Source organism: Macrobrachium nipponense, chromosome 14 (assembly GCF_015104395.2).
Source record: "Macrobrachium nipponense isolate FS-2020 chromosome 14, ASM1510439v2, whole genome shotgun sequence".
Lineage (NCBI taxonomy): Eukaryota > Metazoa > Arthropoda > Malacostraca > Decapoda > Palaemonidae > Macrobrachium > Macrobrachium nipponense.
In genome coordinates this window covers 76,821,331-76,838,193 of record NC_087207.1, presented here as the reverse complement: position 1 = coordinate 76,838,193, position 16,863 = coordinate 76,821,331, and the positions used below count along the sequence as shown (strand labels likewise).

The window sequence follows — 16,863 nt, the reverse complement described above, 5'->3', positions numbered from 1 at the left end:
GTCTGGACGATGATGCAGTAGCAGTTCCTGGTAAGTGGGAGGTGGCAGGGAGAGAGAGAGAGAGCAGTCTCCAGCCTCGTCTCTCTTCCTCTCTCTCACTCTCTTCCTAGCTAAGTTGAAGAGTAATAAAGGTTTAAGTTCATATTTCACGAAAATATTTAAGGATTAGGGCATAAGAGTAATAACACTTAAGAGAAAGGGTGAAACAGGTAGGAGAGAGAGAGAGAGAGAGAGAGAGAGAGAGAGAGAGTCACAAGGAGTTACAAGGATTAGGATGTCTCAAAGACTTTTTAGTCCATCCGAGGAGACATCGCGTGCTCACTTATCTGTAGGAGCAGGTTTTACTGTGCATTCACAGTGTCCGAATGATTCTGTCTAACTTTCATTTAAACTTTTCTACACTGTTGCTGTTTACAACTTCTGGTGTCAGAGAGAGAGAGAGAGAGTGTGTGGGTGTGGGTGTGTGCGTGTGTGTGTGTGTATAGGCTTACCTTTACATAGGCACACGCATAGTGGATAGATACAAAGAAACCAGGAAAGAAGTCACGTCGCAGTCATTATTTCACCGCCAGATAATGTTCCACAGATTCATGGTCATTTCATTAATTAACCTTTGTGAACAAGTTGATAGCTCTCTCTCTCTCTCTCTCTCTCTCTCTCTCTCTCTCTCTCACACACACACACTAAATATCTGTTTCATTAAATTCTAGCGTAGTCGACGGTCGGTCACAGCGATCTAGAAGGCACCAACGGAAGAATATTGATGGAAAATAATGATACCTGCCAAGACTGGATCTTTATCATGACATTTATAGCACTGGTCACAATCGAGGTGCAAAGATTGTGAGAAAACAGATTGAAATGGAACGATGAACAAGCACAGCAGCTCCCAGGAGGATGGAAGCACGAGGGAACACCGAAGCCTTTCGCATTTGATGCTATTATTCATACGCATGTCCCCGCCTGGACCAGCCTTATTGAAAAACATTTGATAAATTCACACATGAAAACACGTCAGTTAGCTGTGCATACGTTAATAAATGTCAGCTGCGTTCGCTCTTCGCTCTCCAATAGAGGTTCATACTCGATCGTTTCTATTGAATAAAGAAAAAAAAAAAGTCATTCATGATGTCACACAATATTTGGGTATGCATGTTTATTCACATGGAAGTAATTGGAAAAAGAACTTGGAGGATTTACTATGGCAGTGCAAATATATATATATATATATATATATATTATATATATATATATATATATATATATATATATATATATATATATATATATATATATATATATATACGTGTGTGTGTGTGTGTCTCAAGTATAAAAGGCCCATTAAAACGCTCTGGTTTAAAGCTGAGAACTATATTTCGGTGGACTAACTCCCACCCTTATCAAGTAGTAATAAATGACAGGAGAAGTTACATTTCGCAAATGTTACTACTTATCAACATATTCCGACAAAGAAAATTAATAAAGTGAACATTGTGAATATCCTAATTGATGCAGTAGGAAAAAGAATGCCAAAAGCATGCAAACTGTGTAAGGTGTGGTATAGCATAGTTAATCCACAAAACCTGATCAGAAAATGTTCTGCATTCCAACGCATCCTCAATGTGCTGAAGTAATGCAAGATATGAGTAAGGATACCAGAATATTTTGCTCAACATGTCTATCATGGATAGACAATGTTATTAAATCAAGATTTAATGTACAAATAGTTGAGGAGGAAGAAGAAGAGGAAGAGGAAGAAGAAGAGGAAAACGGAAGAGAAGTAAACAAAACTGAAATGACAGAAAAAAATAAGGAAAACAAAAAACAAGATAAAAGTATGGATGCAAAGATACTGATTGATACTACATATGAGGTAATCAAGCAGCATACATACCATACATACGAAGAAATAAATTACGACATGACAACACAAAATAAAATCCCGAAGAGGCTCTACCCAGATCTGCACACTGATGGGAAAGAGGAAAAAATAGACAAGAAAGGCAAAGTCTGCACCCTTTTGAAAAGAGGAATTGCAGATTCGGAGTGAGCGTAGATGTGTTTAAGAATAAGCTCGACAAATATCTAAACTGCATCCCAGACCATCCAAGATTGGAAGATGCAAAATATACCGGAAGATGTACTAGCAACTCTCTGGTAGACATTAGAGGTGCCTCACACTGAGGGACCTGGGGCAACCCGAACAAGATGTAAGGTCTGTAAGGTAAGGTCTGTCATTCACTGCTTGATAAGGGTGGGAAACAGCCCACCGAAATATAGTCCTTAGATTTAAACCAGTGTGTTTTAATGGGCCTTTTATACTTGAGACGTATCCTCTTTTAACGGAAGAATATATTTTTACATATGTGTATGTGTGTGTGTGCATGCAAAACTTTTAGACTCATACCCTGTACTAAAAACTTATAAAAACGTAAAACGTGGGGAAATGGACGTCTTCTTGCAGTGCATCCCGAAGCCTTTTAAGTATTGGCCTGGTAACAGTTGGGACTTTATGAATTTATCTCCCCCTCGTGAGGCAAAATGCGTCCATTCTGGGGTGAACGGAATATTTATCAGTTGCTTCTCTTACCAATGCTGCCTGGGTGCGTTCTCTCTCTCTCTCTCTCTCTCTCTCTCTCTGGTGTAAGTTGCACACACACACACACACACACACACACACACACACACACACATATATATATATATATATATATATATATATATACATATATATATTATATATATGTATATATATATACACACACACACATACACACACACACACATATATATATATATATATATATATATATAATATATATATATATATGTGTGTGTGTGTGTGTGTGTGTATATATATATATATATATATTTAGATATATTTATACATATATATTATATGTGTATGATATAATATAGATATATATATATATATATATATATATATATATATATATATATATATATATAGATGTATGCATATGTATGTCTTATATATATCTTATAATTATATATATATATATATATATATATATATATATAATATGAAAAATTCTACGAAGGAAAGAGTAGCAATGGAGTACTGCAAGGCCTTTCGATGTCTTGTCCTTTGCTTAGCTAAGTAAAAGACAAGAAGTCGAAAGGCATTTCACTACTCCATTGTTTCTCCTTCCTTTGTGGAATTTGTCATATTGTCTTATTTATATATTCATCACGTTCCATGTTTTCGTGATTCTGTTATACATACATGCATACATACATACATATATATATAATATATATATATAAATATAATTAATAGTATATATATAGTAAGTATTGTTTATGTGATGTATGTATGTATGTATGTATGTATGAATGAATGCATGTATGTATCGCTAATTCACGCATTCAGAGATTTCTTTCAAAAGTTGATCACTCACCCGTGATATATCAAGTCCTTTGAGTAAGGTCCCAGTCCTCAGCTATAGTCTATCACGTAACTGCTATTCAGTATTTCAAACTATGAGTTTGTTATCAAAGGTAGAGTTGTACATTTCCAAACTTTTATATCTTTTTACGACCTGTGGCCGTATTAGGAAAATGTAAACGTGTTTGAAAGTCATAAACGTAAAGTAAAAAATTTGTTTTCTATAATAAAATCAATATATTCTTAGTGAATGCTGTGCTGATCATGAGATCCCAACCTGAAATTGAGATCTTATGCAGAGATCTCACCGAAAAAACGTTAAAGGTCTCATTATCAAAACTTAAAATCTTATCGGCAAAATGATGTTTTGTTTCTCTCAACCAACAAAACAGCATTTTATATTCGTAGTGGATGCTTTTTTTTTTTTTTTTTTTTTTTACATAAGATCCCAACCTCAAATCGACATCTTAAATAGAGACCTTATGCAAAGATCTCATCGCCAAAGTGTTTAAGGACTCATTATTAAAACCTAAAATCTTATTGGCGAAATTAAGATTCTCCCATTTTCCTTGACAGGTCAGGACACCAGGATGCGTTTTTCGGTGGCGCCCCTGCCAGGGGACTCCACCTTCGTCCAGTGGCACGATGCCATGATGATGTGTGCCAGGCTTCCCGGGGGCATCCCGCAGGAGTTCAGACGCAGGGTAAGTTATCAGAATGTTAAAAGTCTGGTTAAGTGCGATTTTTTCCTTGCTCTATTTTCAAGAAAGGATTCTTTCATGCCTTTCCTTGAAGGAGTTCTTTTTACAATAGGATTTTTGTAAGGGCATAGCCTTACAGGAGGTCTTTTTATAATAGGATTTTCGCTTACTCGGTAGTAAGCCTACAAACTACTTTGTTGTTGTTGTTAGTCTTTTTCTTATTGGGGGGATATGAAAGCTTAAAAAGGTCTGAAAAAAGGTGTTTCGCGTTGAGTTAAAGATACGGGAATTTAGGATAGGATATTTATGATTTATTTATTAGAGTTAAATGTAAAAAATTTATCTGAATGTTAAACAATAAACAGTACAGAAAAATTATTCCTGATAAGATATAGCGTATTTATTTTAATTTTCGTTGGTGAAACAGCGCTCTATTTGCGTAGATTTTAGCACGCGCCCCGAATAAGCTACTATGAGATTCAGGGGCTCTGTAACACGGTTTTTTCGCAATAACTTTTTATCTATGCATTTCATAAATATAACGCTTATTCAGAATACATATTATATCAACACATAAATTTTGAGTGTATTCTGCACTACGTAGGTTGAATAAATTTGGTACTTATAATGTAAAAGTGACCTTTTTTGAAGACGGGCCAACTTACTCAGAGAAAAGGTTTCGAACGCACTCGTTACGTAACTTATGACATCATTTCTTCCCTCTTTCTCGATGGATGATTGGCTATACGTAACGAAGGCTAAACCTCTGGCAACAATGACATACAAATTTAAATATAAGCAAAGCAGTACACCTTTATGAACTCTGGAACCTCCCCACTGATAATTGTCATAATGAACAAACCAACAAAATATGTTAATAAATACAAAAACATTTCGATTATTAGTCTAACTCCCAAAATAAGTTTCCAAAGAAATTACAGTCTGCTTTATAGGTCACAATCAGATTGACAAGATGTAGGGAATAGTTGGTAATTACCAAAAACATAGTAGACAAGCTTGATTTGATAACTGCTATAACCAATTGTCAAACAATTTTTATTTATTGGCTATCTACCTATTTACTGAAAAAAAAAAAATAGCCGGTACCGTATATTGGTTTTAAACCTTCACCAATAATTATCGTCAGAATGGTGACTTCATGAGGCTCCACCCACTTTCGCCTCGTTATAATTTAGGATAACACTGAAGGCTACCATGGGCATTGTTGGATTAGAAAATTTAACTTGTGGCTATAAAAACTAATTTCTCGAGTAGTTGTAAGAAGTGCTAAATGATCCTCAAGGATCCCAGCAGTTGGTCTAAACGTTTAATTCATGTATATTACTGCTATACTATTGCGGCACTACTGCTACAGTAGTATTACTACGCTAGCACTGATACCCCACCCACATCTATGTATCGTTTCGCCATTCATAAAGTCTTTGGGTTTCAGAGCCGATGGCATTTCTGTCTGGTGGATGGGCGGGGCAACATTTAGTCAAGAGGTGTTTGTTTACCTTGCTTACGTAATGAATGTTTTTCGACTCTTGGCTCGTAATCATTGGCCATGGCGTCGGCTAGTTCATTTTTACTCTATAAAAATCAAAACTATCGGGTTTAGGTTATTGATAATGCTGACAAAATTTGTGTGGTTGTAAAATATACATATGTCAACTTTCAGCTACATCCGATGCTTTGACAGGGAGCAAAGTCCAAAAAACCGTGTTACAGAGACCCTGAATCTCATAATAGAGGTCGTATCATGCCTTGTATATTAGGCTTTTTGTAAGAGGATTTTCTTGTTCGATGGCAAATTGTTCCTCTCTTGACAGTAGATACCTATTCTTTGGAAGGGGATTGTTTATGATTTGCCATTAAGTACTTTTTTTATCATTTTTTTTTCACTTCATCTCAATGGCTCTGTTTATAAAGGGCGTGTTGTCTTAACTTACTATTCTATATCATCCTTGGCAAGCTTTTGTTCAGATCCTGTCATTAATCAACTATTTCTGTAGATAGATGGGATTACATTACCCCATATCTTAAAAACCAACCATAGAATCTTCTTGAAAATAATATCATTATGTTTCCCACACCCAAATAACGTTAATGATTTTCATTTGCACTAACCGATCCCAAGCTAACCTAACCTAACCTGGGGGCATGGCAAAAAAACAAACAAACAAAAATACCGGGTCTGGTGCAGTACTAGAATTTGCTACCGGAACATTAGATGGCATTTTTTCAAAGGATTTTCATAGTATTAATTGGCATCGTTTTGAAAAAGGTTCTTTCTCGCCAGTAGATTGTTCTTGAATAAAAGGCATTAATTGTCATCCTATAGATCTGACCCTTTACTTATCCTCAGATATCTCTTCTTCGAAGCAAAATGGTCTGCTCCTGCCATTTATAAAGAAGTCCATTTCTATGATTGTAGTAGATCGGTCTTGTTATTTTTTTTATTTTTTTTTTAATTGGAGCATTGCATTAAGCTTCCATCTGATGACTCGCAATAGAGTAAGTTTCCTTTTTTTGCGAGGGATTTCTTGCCTGGTTTGCAATCAGATATCTTTTATTTTTTAGGGATTTGTTTTCATTTTAACACTGATTAGCTTGATAAATTTAATACAGCATCGATAATTCGTCAGCGCAACAAGCTTTTATCTTTAGTCATATCTTCACAGTGCTCTCGTAACAGTTTCTACATTGGGAAGTTCTAGCCAGAAGCATTTCTCTTCCCTCCCTCCTCTTCCTCTCTCCCTCTCTTCCCTCTCTCCTTCTCTTCTCTCTCTTCTCGTCGCTCTCTCTCTCTCTCTCTCTCATAATCCTCGATCAAAGCTAATGACTCACAAACACCAGCAATTTCCCTCCATCAAACACCTTTATCGTTCATCACCCAGCTTTCCCTAACTTTCCTAATGGTTGTTATCGCACCTTCCGTAAACAAGTCGACATGTTGAGAAGTCGAGTAGGCAAAATAGTAACTCTCTTATATTGGACCGTTTCCCGGAACTAGACCTCATCCCTCCAGAAGCTTCATCTTCGAGAGGCCGTTTTTGCAAGATTCTATGTTTTTTTTTTTTTTTTTTTTTTTTTTTTTTTTAATGGAATCGCTCTTTCTATTTTTAGTCTGCCCTACTCATATACTCACTTCTTCTGTCCTTAATGAAGACATGGACAGTTCATTGACGGATGTTCCGTATGAATACCTTAACTGTATATATATATATATATATATATATATATATATATATATATATATATATATATATATATATATATAATATATATATATATATATTAGGCTTTAAAAAACTGAGGCTTTGCGCTTGAGGTACATTCTTAACCGTGAGCAACCAGAGTCCCTTCTAACCATATAGCCTTTTTTCATGTTGCGCACAACGGGGACGACAAGCTAATTCCTAATGCCCTTATCAAGTCCAGCCCCGATAAAAGCAAGAGAAAAAGCTGGAAGTGAAAAACGGGATCAATCCCATGAGCAAGCCTTAGAACCAACCGCCTTTTACAGGGTGGACGACTACTTTTCGCATGAGATAGTATCACGGAACTTCTAGGGTCCTGGCGGTGGGGGGAAGGAAACGGCATAGCCCAAATCCGTAGAATAAATGTGGGAAGAGCTGGCTTGGCGGGTGATACGAATACAGTAGAAGTCATAGAATAATTCACATTTGAAGCTTCTGACTCCTACTTGTGGAACTCATTTGCTTCTATGATAATAGTATGAGAATATTTGGATCATTATTAATTTGATTAACTGAGTCAATGATTCATCTGCCAGGGTGCTTGCATGGTGCTGCTGATCAAGGGTGGTGATTTTGATTAAAGGAAAGGATCAGTGATTAACCTTGGAGAGTGCCTGGATAGTGAGTAATCATCCGGAGTATTATTTTGGGTGAGGATTTTTAACTGAAGGAAATGGTCAATGATTGACATTGCAGATTGCCTGGCCGATGATACTGATTAATATCTGCATAATGCGTCTGATTAAGAGAGATGATCTATGATTAATCACTCAGAATATTATTCTGGAAAATATCTCGGTGAGTCGTTCATTTTCCAGATTATTACTGTCATCAGCAGTATTAGTGACCTTTCATTAAGGCCACCGTGTGAGCTTAAGAAAGACTCAAGAAAGACCCAGGTCTCCCTGAAACCGTCAGTGACACTTTCGGCAGACTGCATGAGTCTGGTATTAGCGTCAGTGGGTCACATTGAGACCTAAAGTGCCGACAGAGTGAGTAAGTAGAACGCACCGACAGCCGTCCTGTTTACTATGAAAAAGCCTTCACGTGGAAATGATAATATTTTTATATATTCTTAAATGAACGTCCTTTAAGTAAGTTTTTACGGTGTTAGTGCTCGTTCATTCACAAAGATGATGATGATGATAATAATAATATGATTATAAAGATGATGTCCCAAAGGTGGAGATTACTAGTTTTGATAATAATAATAGCAGTGACTTATTTATATATATATATATATATATATATATATATATATATATATATATATATATATATACACACACACTGACCCATAACTTAATGAACACCATATTCTTTGGAAGCTTGAATTTCTGATCAGTGGCCCCAGTGGTGTGCTTATTCCATATGAATGGGGTTCATCTTCTGAATATAACAATAATAATAATTGACTGACATGCACATGATATTGGCCATCGACCAGAAAGAAAGAAAATTTGAAATGGAAGCCTCAGTGACGCCGTAAAATTTGGTTTACATGAAGCCCATTGGAGGGAACGGGCGTGGAACCGCCCACCGAGTGTTTCAAATGATAAGCATGCCAGTGGCTCTTGGTGGAAGGTCGGTTTAATGGCCTCCCTGAATCTCTATTTCCTTTTGGGCGAAATGCGTTTCGCATTAGCAAACGGGCATTTGTTGCTTTGGTCTCTTATCACGGTCCGAATACTGTTTAGGAATGTGAGGAGAGACTCATATTTATATAATACATATACTATCTGACCAACCCAGCACTGCCCGGGAGAACTTTGAAGAACTCAGAAAAATGCGTAGCGGTGGAGCGTGAGTAGAAGTTACAATGATCATTTCGTATTTCACTGTATACCTCCAGATGCGTCAGTATTGATAAGACATAACAAACATCTAAATAATTAAAGATCTAATGTTTTGTGTTTATCATTGGCTAAACATGTATCGAATGGCCAGAGGGTTCAAGGAAACAGTTTGCAAACAATAATGACTTCTTGCAGCCATCTTGGCCATTGGTTCCTAATTAATATTGTTTACGTCTTGATAATAAAAATTGATGATCTATATCAAAGTACCTAACGCCCTACAGGTATTACCATCAGTGCACATCAGCTGGCGCACTGCAAGCATTACTCAAGGTTCTTTGCAGCGTTCCATCGACCCCTTGCTGCAATCGTTTTCATTCTTTTTACTGTACCTCCAGTCATATTTTCTTTTTCCATTTTGCTATCCACCCTCTCCTAACAATTGATTCATAGGGCAACTGCTTTGAGTTTTCTTCAATTTCATTTCAGTGCTGAATGACCTCATAGGTCCCAGCACTTGGCCTTTGGCGTAAATTCTGAAATGTCTTCGGAAAATCTTCAAGTCTCGAAACTTATTTTTTGTATGTATCTTTTTAAAATGTGGAAATTGTATATATATATACAAATGTACCTTAATAAATGCAGACATACGGGTAGCATTCGCTCTTGGCTGAGAGAGAGAGAGAGAGAGAGAGAGAGAGAGAGAGAGAGAGAGAGAGAGCTTTGAAAGGCAATCCCTCATCCTGTTAACATAAAGCTAATTCCTATAAATTTGATATACGAATTTTTACACCCGAAGGACCTCAACACTTTTTTCCAGCGCGAAATATCAGCGGCTCTTTAGCCAATGTATTAAAAAGGCTGTGTAAAATGGATTGTGTTTTAATGTTTTATTTTCACGTGAAGATGTAATATGTTTTCATTCCAAGAGATTAAAGTTATTTATGCAAAATGTTTCATTTGAATCCAAGTAAAAGGGAAATTGAAAGTGCAGTCTCTGACATGATCTGTTGGCAATTTCCCCTTTTTACATTACCTTATTTGCCGTTATTTGTGTGCTCACTATTTACGTATGTAGAAATTCATAAATACACTACTATATATATATATATATATATATATATATATATATATATATATATATATATATATATATATATATATATAATAACTAAACACAAATATCCAGAAAAAAAAAAGATGTAGTGCCATTATGTATACATTCGAAAAATCCAAAAATTCTCCCATAAGCCTCTCTGCAGCATCAAACAGCTGAAATTATAAACACATTCCCGAACACAATGACTCCAAGTCACGAACTGAAATATTAAAAAAAATCACACAAACTGGAGAGAAAAATAAACTCAAACTCGCCCATGATAAAAAAAAACTTACGTCAGCGATGGCTAATGACTAAAAAGGGAAAAGAAAAACTAATGGCACTGATAACTTCCCGTGACACCTGTAACATCTGTGACTCACGTAGCCTTCAAGCAATTATCTGGTGAACTCATAAAAAAAAATGGGTTGTTAGTTCCTCCCACATTCACAAAAAAATAAAACACCACCACCCTTAACAATCACTACAACACCCATGTTAGTATAAAAAAAATTATCAGTATCAGAATCATCAACTATCAGTACTCGCTCAATATTAGCACTCGCCAATATCACCAAAATTAGTACTCGCCCATTCACCAGTATTAAGTATCAGAATCAGTAGTATCACCAGTATTAAGTATCAGAATCACTAACTATCAGTATCATCAAATACACCAAAATTCACCAGAAATTGGTTTCACCACCCATAAGATCATTGGCACATCTCCAAAAACATTACCATGAACTCTGACCAAATCCCCCCAAAAATGTCTCTAGTAATGATGATAATCCTCTGTAATAATAATAATTATTATTATTCGCCGTAAATATCTCCAGTAAGGGCATTAATATTGCCATTCCCCAGTATTTATCATAATTGCCACACCCCAAAACTCCAAAATAATTACCACTCACCACCAACCATCACCACTCAGCAAACACCGGGCATCACCAAAATTGACAACACCAGTCATCACCAATCACCATCAATCACCACCACTTTAAAATAATCTCCATTTCCCAAACAAATCTCCATTAAAAAAAATAATCTCTGAATCCCCAATCATAATTATGCCCTCTAACATTGCGTAAAAGCATTCTCCAAAGCATAAGGAAAACTTGCACCACATTCATATGCATTTTATTTTCATTTTCTCTCCACTCAAGAGAAAGAAAAAAAAATCTTTCTAAAAGAAACCCTACGGGCATCTCATATCAAAACCCAGTGGTTATCAGCTGATTCCATGGCATTGAAATTTCTTATTCAAGGCCAAACTCGCTCCCTTACCCCGACAAAAAGAAAAAAAAAAGGAAGTTCACCCCCCACAAAAAAAAAGAGCTTCACCCTCCACATCAAGCATTCCCCCCATGGAAGACCACCACTACCCTCCCCTTTGGCACTACCCCTTGGTCGGTCAGCAGAAATTACGCTGAATGCGTAGCAACGAGCGGGCACTCTCTCCCAGAGCCAAAGAATACAATCCAAGCAACCCCAAGAACTGAACTGTATGTATGAAAACCATTCATATACACACGTATGTATTAAAACAAAGACGAATGCGTCTCTTCTAAACATGCGCTAAGATAAAACTTATCACATTCTGCTACTTTGAGAGAAATATATGGTAATCCGAACTGCCTCTTCAAAATAGTTCACACACAAAGTCAAAAAAACACCAAGGCCTCAAAAAAAACACATCGTAACACTTACGCCTTCAAATGGAGAAAACCACCCCGGAATCTGTGCAATTACAAACACATAAACTTGTTGGCACAACGCACTCGGCAAACCGCGCGGCGAGAAAGCACTTGATGATCATTCACACATAACCCGGACTGAGTCCTCATCTCAGCGGGCGTCTCGGGACGGGCGAATTTGCTGATCCTAATGCAATTTGTTTCTCTCAGTACCACATCCCCACGGATGGATGTTCTCATTCCCTTATCACCTATTAACTGAAATCTAACATATTTCCACAACCAGACACTCTGGAAACAGCATTTTTAAGCTGATACCAATCTAACAAAAGGCTTTTTTTCTTTCAAACACCGCTTGCCACCAACTAATAACGGGGCCACCGCCTCCGTTATTCACTTTGGTAGCGAAAGCCATAGCGGCAGGCAAACTGATTTGGTAACACTTTGTCTCTCTCTCTCTCTCCATTTCACTAGGTCATCAAATCAGAGTCGGAACTACAAAAATATACATTTATTTAAAAGCAAAGTACTAATTGAATAACTCAGATTCTTATAGGATGATTAAATGGAATGATAACTCAAAGTTCAGATAACCCCCCAGTAATTAACAGTCTATTCAGTAATTAGTCATCACCATTTCCAGAATATAGTTCCCCCTACCAGAACCACCTGTTCCCTCCACTAGAACCACCTGTCAGGAGACAGAACACTCTGATAAGCCCAAGAACACAATCAAAAGATCACATAAAAACAGGTTATCTCTGAAATAAATATTCAAATACAATCCAGTCACACTTTGGCTAAAGCACAGTAATTCTTACCCATTTCCAGCCAGTTTCACTTCACAAGATAAAGAAACGTTCGCAGAGCCATCCCGGCATCTGCCTTCTCTCCTCATAATGGTCTCTATGGTTCTGGCTAATTACATGCTATTATGAACGGACATAGCTCGTACGGACACACGAATTCACACCCAACGTTCACGCCTCATAACTGCTAGAAACTGGTTTCAAAATCACCTCTGTGAACGCTTGTAGTAACAGATCTGCACATACAGCAAAAAGACACATCAGCATTCCCAAAGCTCGTCACCTCGAACTCTGTCTCTAAGGAAGTTAAATGATGACTCCACATTCTAAGAAATGTCACAGCATATCACATTGCAACGATATATAGACATATCTTAGCAAATCATATTATCAGTCTTTATATATATATATATATATAATATATATATATAATATATATATATATATATATATATATATATATATATATATATGAATTGTAATCCCCACAATACCTCTCAACTTCTCGAATTCTTCACAATTTCCAGATAAGCTGGTCACTACAAAGCCATAGACCCAAATGCAAAAATATGAAGTAATTTCGATTTCCGTAGCAGATCAGCACGTGACCTCGTTCTGATACTCTGGATGTAGGTTTATTACTTCTTCAAATTTTTATTCTTACTTCATATTATTTGCATGTGCTGCTAAGGTTTTGTAGTTACAAGCATAACCTTTTTGCTTACTCGGGGAATAAACTTACAAACTACTTTGTTCCTGCTGTTCTTGTTGTTCCTGTTGTTCTTGCTGTTGTTGTTCTTGTCGTGATGGGTAGGAAAGGTCTATGGAAGCGCCTAAAAAGATCTAAATAAAAGTTATTTTGCATTGAGTTAAAGATACAGAAATTTTGGTATAGGATATTTATGATTTATTTATTAGAATGAAAATGTAAAAGAAATAAATGATGTGCTTGCTAAACAGTACAGAACGATTATTTCTAATACAATGCAGCTTATTTACATGTTCTTAGGCGAAACAACGCGCTATTCGACCATAGATTTTAGCAGGAGCCCTTAGTAAGCCGGAAGTCGGATCTTGTTTTCTAGTACCTGAGGAATGTCGATTTTAACCAATTGAGTCTAAAATCTGGGATGATACTCTTGGATCGTTATGCATTTTATCTCCTCGTAGATATTTGTTTCTACTTCATAAATTACTTGTGCAGTAAATACTTGTCCAGATGTAAAGAAGAGTGCTTTATATTTAACAGAGTTGTGGTAATTAGCATATATTTTTTTACCAGGGAAAGGGCATTCTCATAAATTACAATCTTATTGTCTAAGAGTTACATTTTGCTGAACATAAGACCCAAAGTTGTCGCTGAACTTTTTCTTCTTTAAATCAACTTGGTTCTGTTGAATTAGTCTTACAGTCATGGCCACATCTCATTAAATCATCTTTTTTAACTTTTGCAGTCGTTTCAGAGGTGTCATTATATAAGTTTGTCCTAAAAATACTTAGCAGAATGTATTCAGTTCATGCTAAAATCGACGGTCAAATGCAGCGTTGTTTCACGAACGAAAATTAAAATAAATGCGCTATATTTTATTAGAAATAATTTTACTGTACCGTTTAACACGGAAGATATTTATTTTTTGCATTTTCATTCTAATAAATAAATTATAAATATCCTATCCTAAGATTCCTGTATCTTTAACTCAACGCGAAACACCCTTTTCAGGCTTTTTTTAGGCTTTCCAACCCCCAACAAGAACAACAGCAACAAAGTAGTTTATAGGCTTAACCCCCAACACCCCCCCTCCCAGCCACCCCCCCCCCGCCCCCCCCCGCGAGTAAGCAAAATTAGGAGATGTGTTCATATTAAACACTTCTCCCCTTTTTAACATAACGTCACCTTTTTTATCACTGGCTGTCATAACTGACTATAGTAAATAAAAGTTTCTTGCTTCTTTCATCTGCAGTATGGCCTTGGGATGACGATAGTAAATAGTTCCTTGTCTCATTGCAGTTATGGCTGACTTATTAGTTAGGCTCGGCCTTTGTCTTCATTTGCATTATGGCGACTAGAGTAAATAGTTTCCTTGTTCTTCATTCAAGTTATGGCCTGACGATTAGTAAATAGTTTTCCTGGTTCTTCATTGCAATTATGGCTGACATAGTAAATAGTTTCCTTGTCTTCATTGCAGTTTTATGGCCGACTATAATAAATAGTTTCCCTTGTTATTGCAGTAATGGATGACGATAGTAAATAGCTTTCCTTGTCTTCATTGCAGTTATGGCCGACTATAGTAAATAGTTTCCTTGTCTTCATTGCAGTTATGGCTGACTATAGTAAATAGTTTCCTTGTCTTCATTGCAGTTATGGCTGACTATAGTAAATAGTTTCCTTGTCTTCATTGCAGTAATGGCTGACGATAGTAAATAGTTTCCTTGTCTTCATTGCAGTTATGGCTGACTATAGTAAATAGTTTCCTTGTCTTCATTGCAGTTATGGCTGACTATAGTAAATAGTTTCCTTGTCTTCATTGCAGTTATGGCTGACTATAGTAAATAGTTTCCTTGTCTTCATTGCAGTTATGGCTGGACATAGCTAAATAGTTGGCCTTGCCTCTTCATTGCAGTTATGGCTGACTATAGTAAATAGTTTCCTTGTCTTCATTGCAGTTATGGCTGACTATAGTAAATAGTTTCTTCTTGTTCTCATGCAGTTAAATGGCCTTGTCTATTAGTACAAATAGTTTTCCTTGTCTTCTTGCAGTTATGGTGACTAATACTAAATAGTTTCCATTGTCTTCATTTGCAGTATGGGGGGACTATAGTAGTTTCCTTGTCTTCATTGCAGTTATGGCTGACTATAGTAAATAGTTTCCTTGTCTTCATTGCAGTTATGGCTGACTATAGTAAATAGTTTCCTTGTCTTCATTGCAGTTATGGCTGACTATAGTAAATAGTTTCCTTGTCTTCATTGCAAAAGCTTATTGGCGGGAACTAAATAGTTAAAAACTTAAGGTTTCCTTGCTTCATTGCAGTTATTGGCTTGAACTATAGTTAAAAAATAGGTTTCCTTGTTCTTCATTGCAGTAAATAGCTTGAACGATAGTAAAAAAATTAGGTTTTCCTTGTCTTCATTGCATTATGGCTGACTATAGTAAATAGTTTCCTTGTCTTCATTGCAGTTTATTGGAATGACGAAATTAGTTAAAATTAGGTTCCATTGTTCTTCCATTGCAGTTATTGGTATGGACTATAAAATAAGTTAAAATTAGGTTCCCTTGGTTCTTCATTGCAGGTAACCTTGGATGACTATAAGTTAAAATTAGTGGTTAGTTCCCTTTGCTTCATTGCAGTTTATGACTTGACTTATAAAATAAATAGTTATTAGCCTGTTCACTTCATTGCAGTTATGGACTTGGACTATAATAAAATAGTTTCCTTGCTTCATTGAAGTTATGGGAATGACTTATTAATAAATTAGTAAATAGTTTCCTTGTCTCAAATTGCAGTTTATTGACTGACTATAATAAATAGTTTTCCTTGTTCTTTCATGGTTCAGTTAGACTGACTATATAAATAGTTTCCTTGTCTTCATTGCAGTTATTGACTGACTACTAATACAATAGTTCCTTGTTTTTATTGCAGTTATGGCTGTCTATAATAAAATAGTTTCCTTTGTCTCATTGCAGTATGACTGACTATAATAAAAATGTTTCCTTTGTCTACATTGCAGTTATGGCTGACTATTAGTAAATAATTTTCCATTGTCTTTCATTGCAGTTATGGCTGTGCCTATAATAAATAGTTTTTCATTGTCCTTCATTGCAGTTGATTGACTGACTATAATAAATAGTTTTCCTTTGTCTTTCATTGTTCAGTTAGTGGCTGAACTATAGTCAAAATAATTTGCGGCCTTGTTCTTTCATTGCAGTTATGGCCTGACTATAGTAAATAATTTCCTTGTCTTCATTGCAGTTATTTTTGGCTGGCTATAACTAAGAAGTTTTTTCCTTGTCTTCATTGCAGTTATGGCTGACCTATAGTAACTAATTTCCTTGTTTCCTTCATTGTTGCAGTTTATTTTGGGCTGGC

The 16,863-nt window shown here is 36.1% G+C and overlaps 1 protein-coding gene across 1 annotated transcript in view; it reads left to right on the top strand.

Moving 5' to 3' along the window:
* The window catches only part of LOC135226596 (uncharacterized), a 281,929-nt gene that overhangs the window by 206,566 nt on the left and 58,500 nt on the right, over nt 1–16,863 (top strand). The window contains 1 exon segment of the mRNA XM_064266291.1: nt 3,986–4,113. Within this exon segment, the coding sequence (XP_064122361.1) occupies nt 3,986–4,113 (128 nt within the window).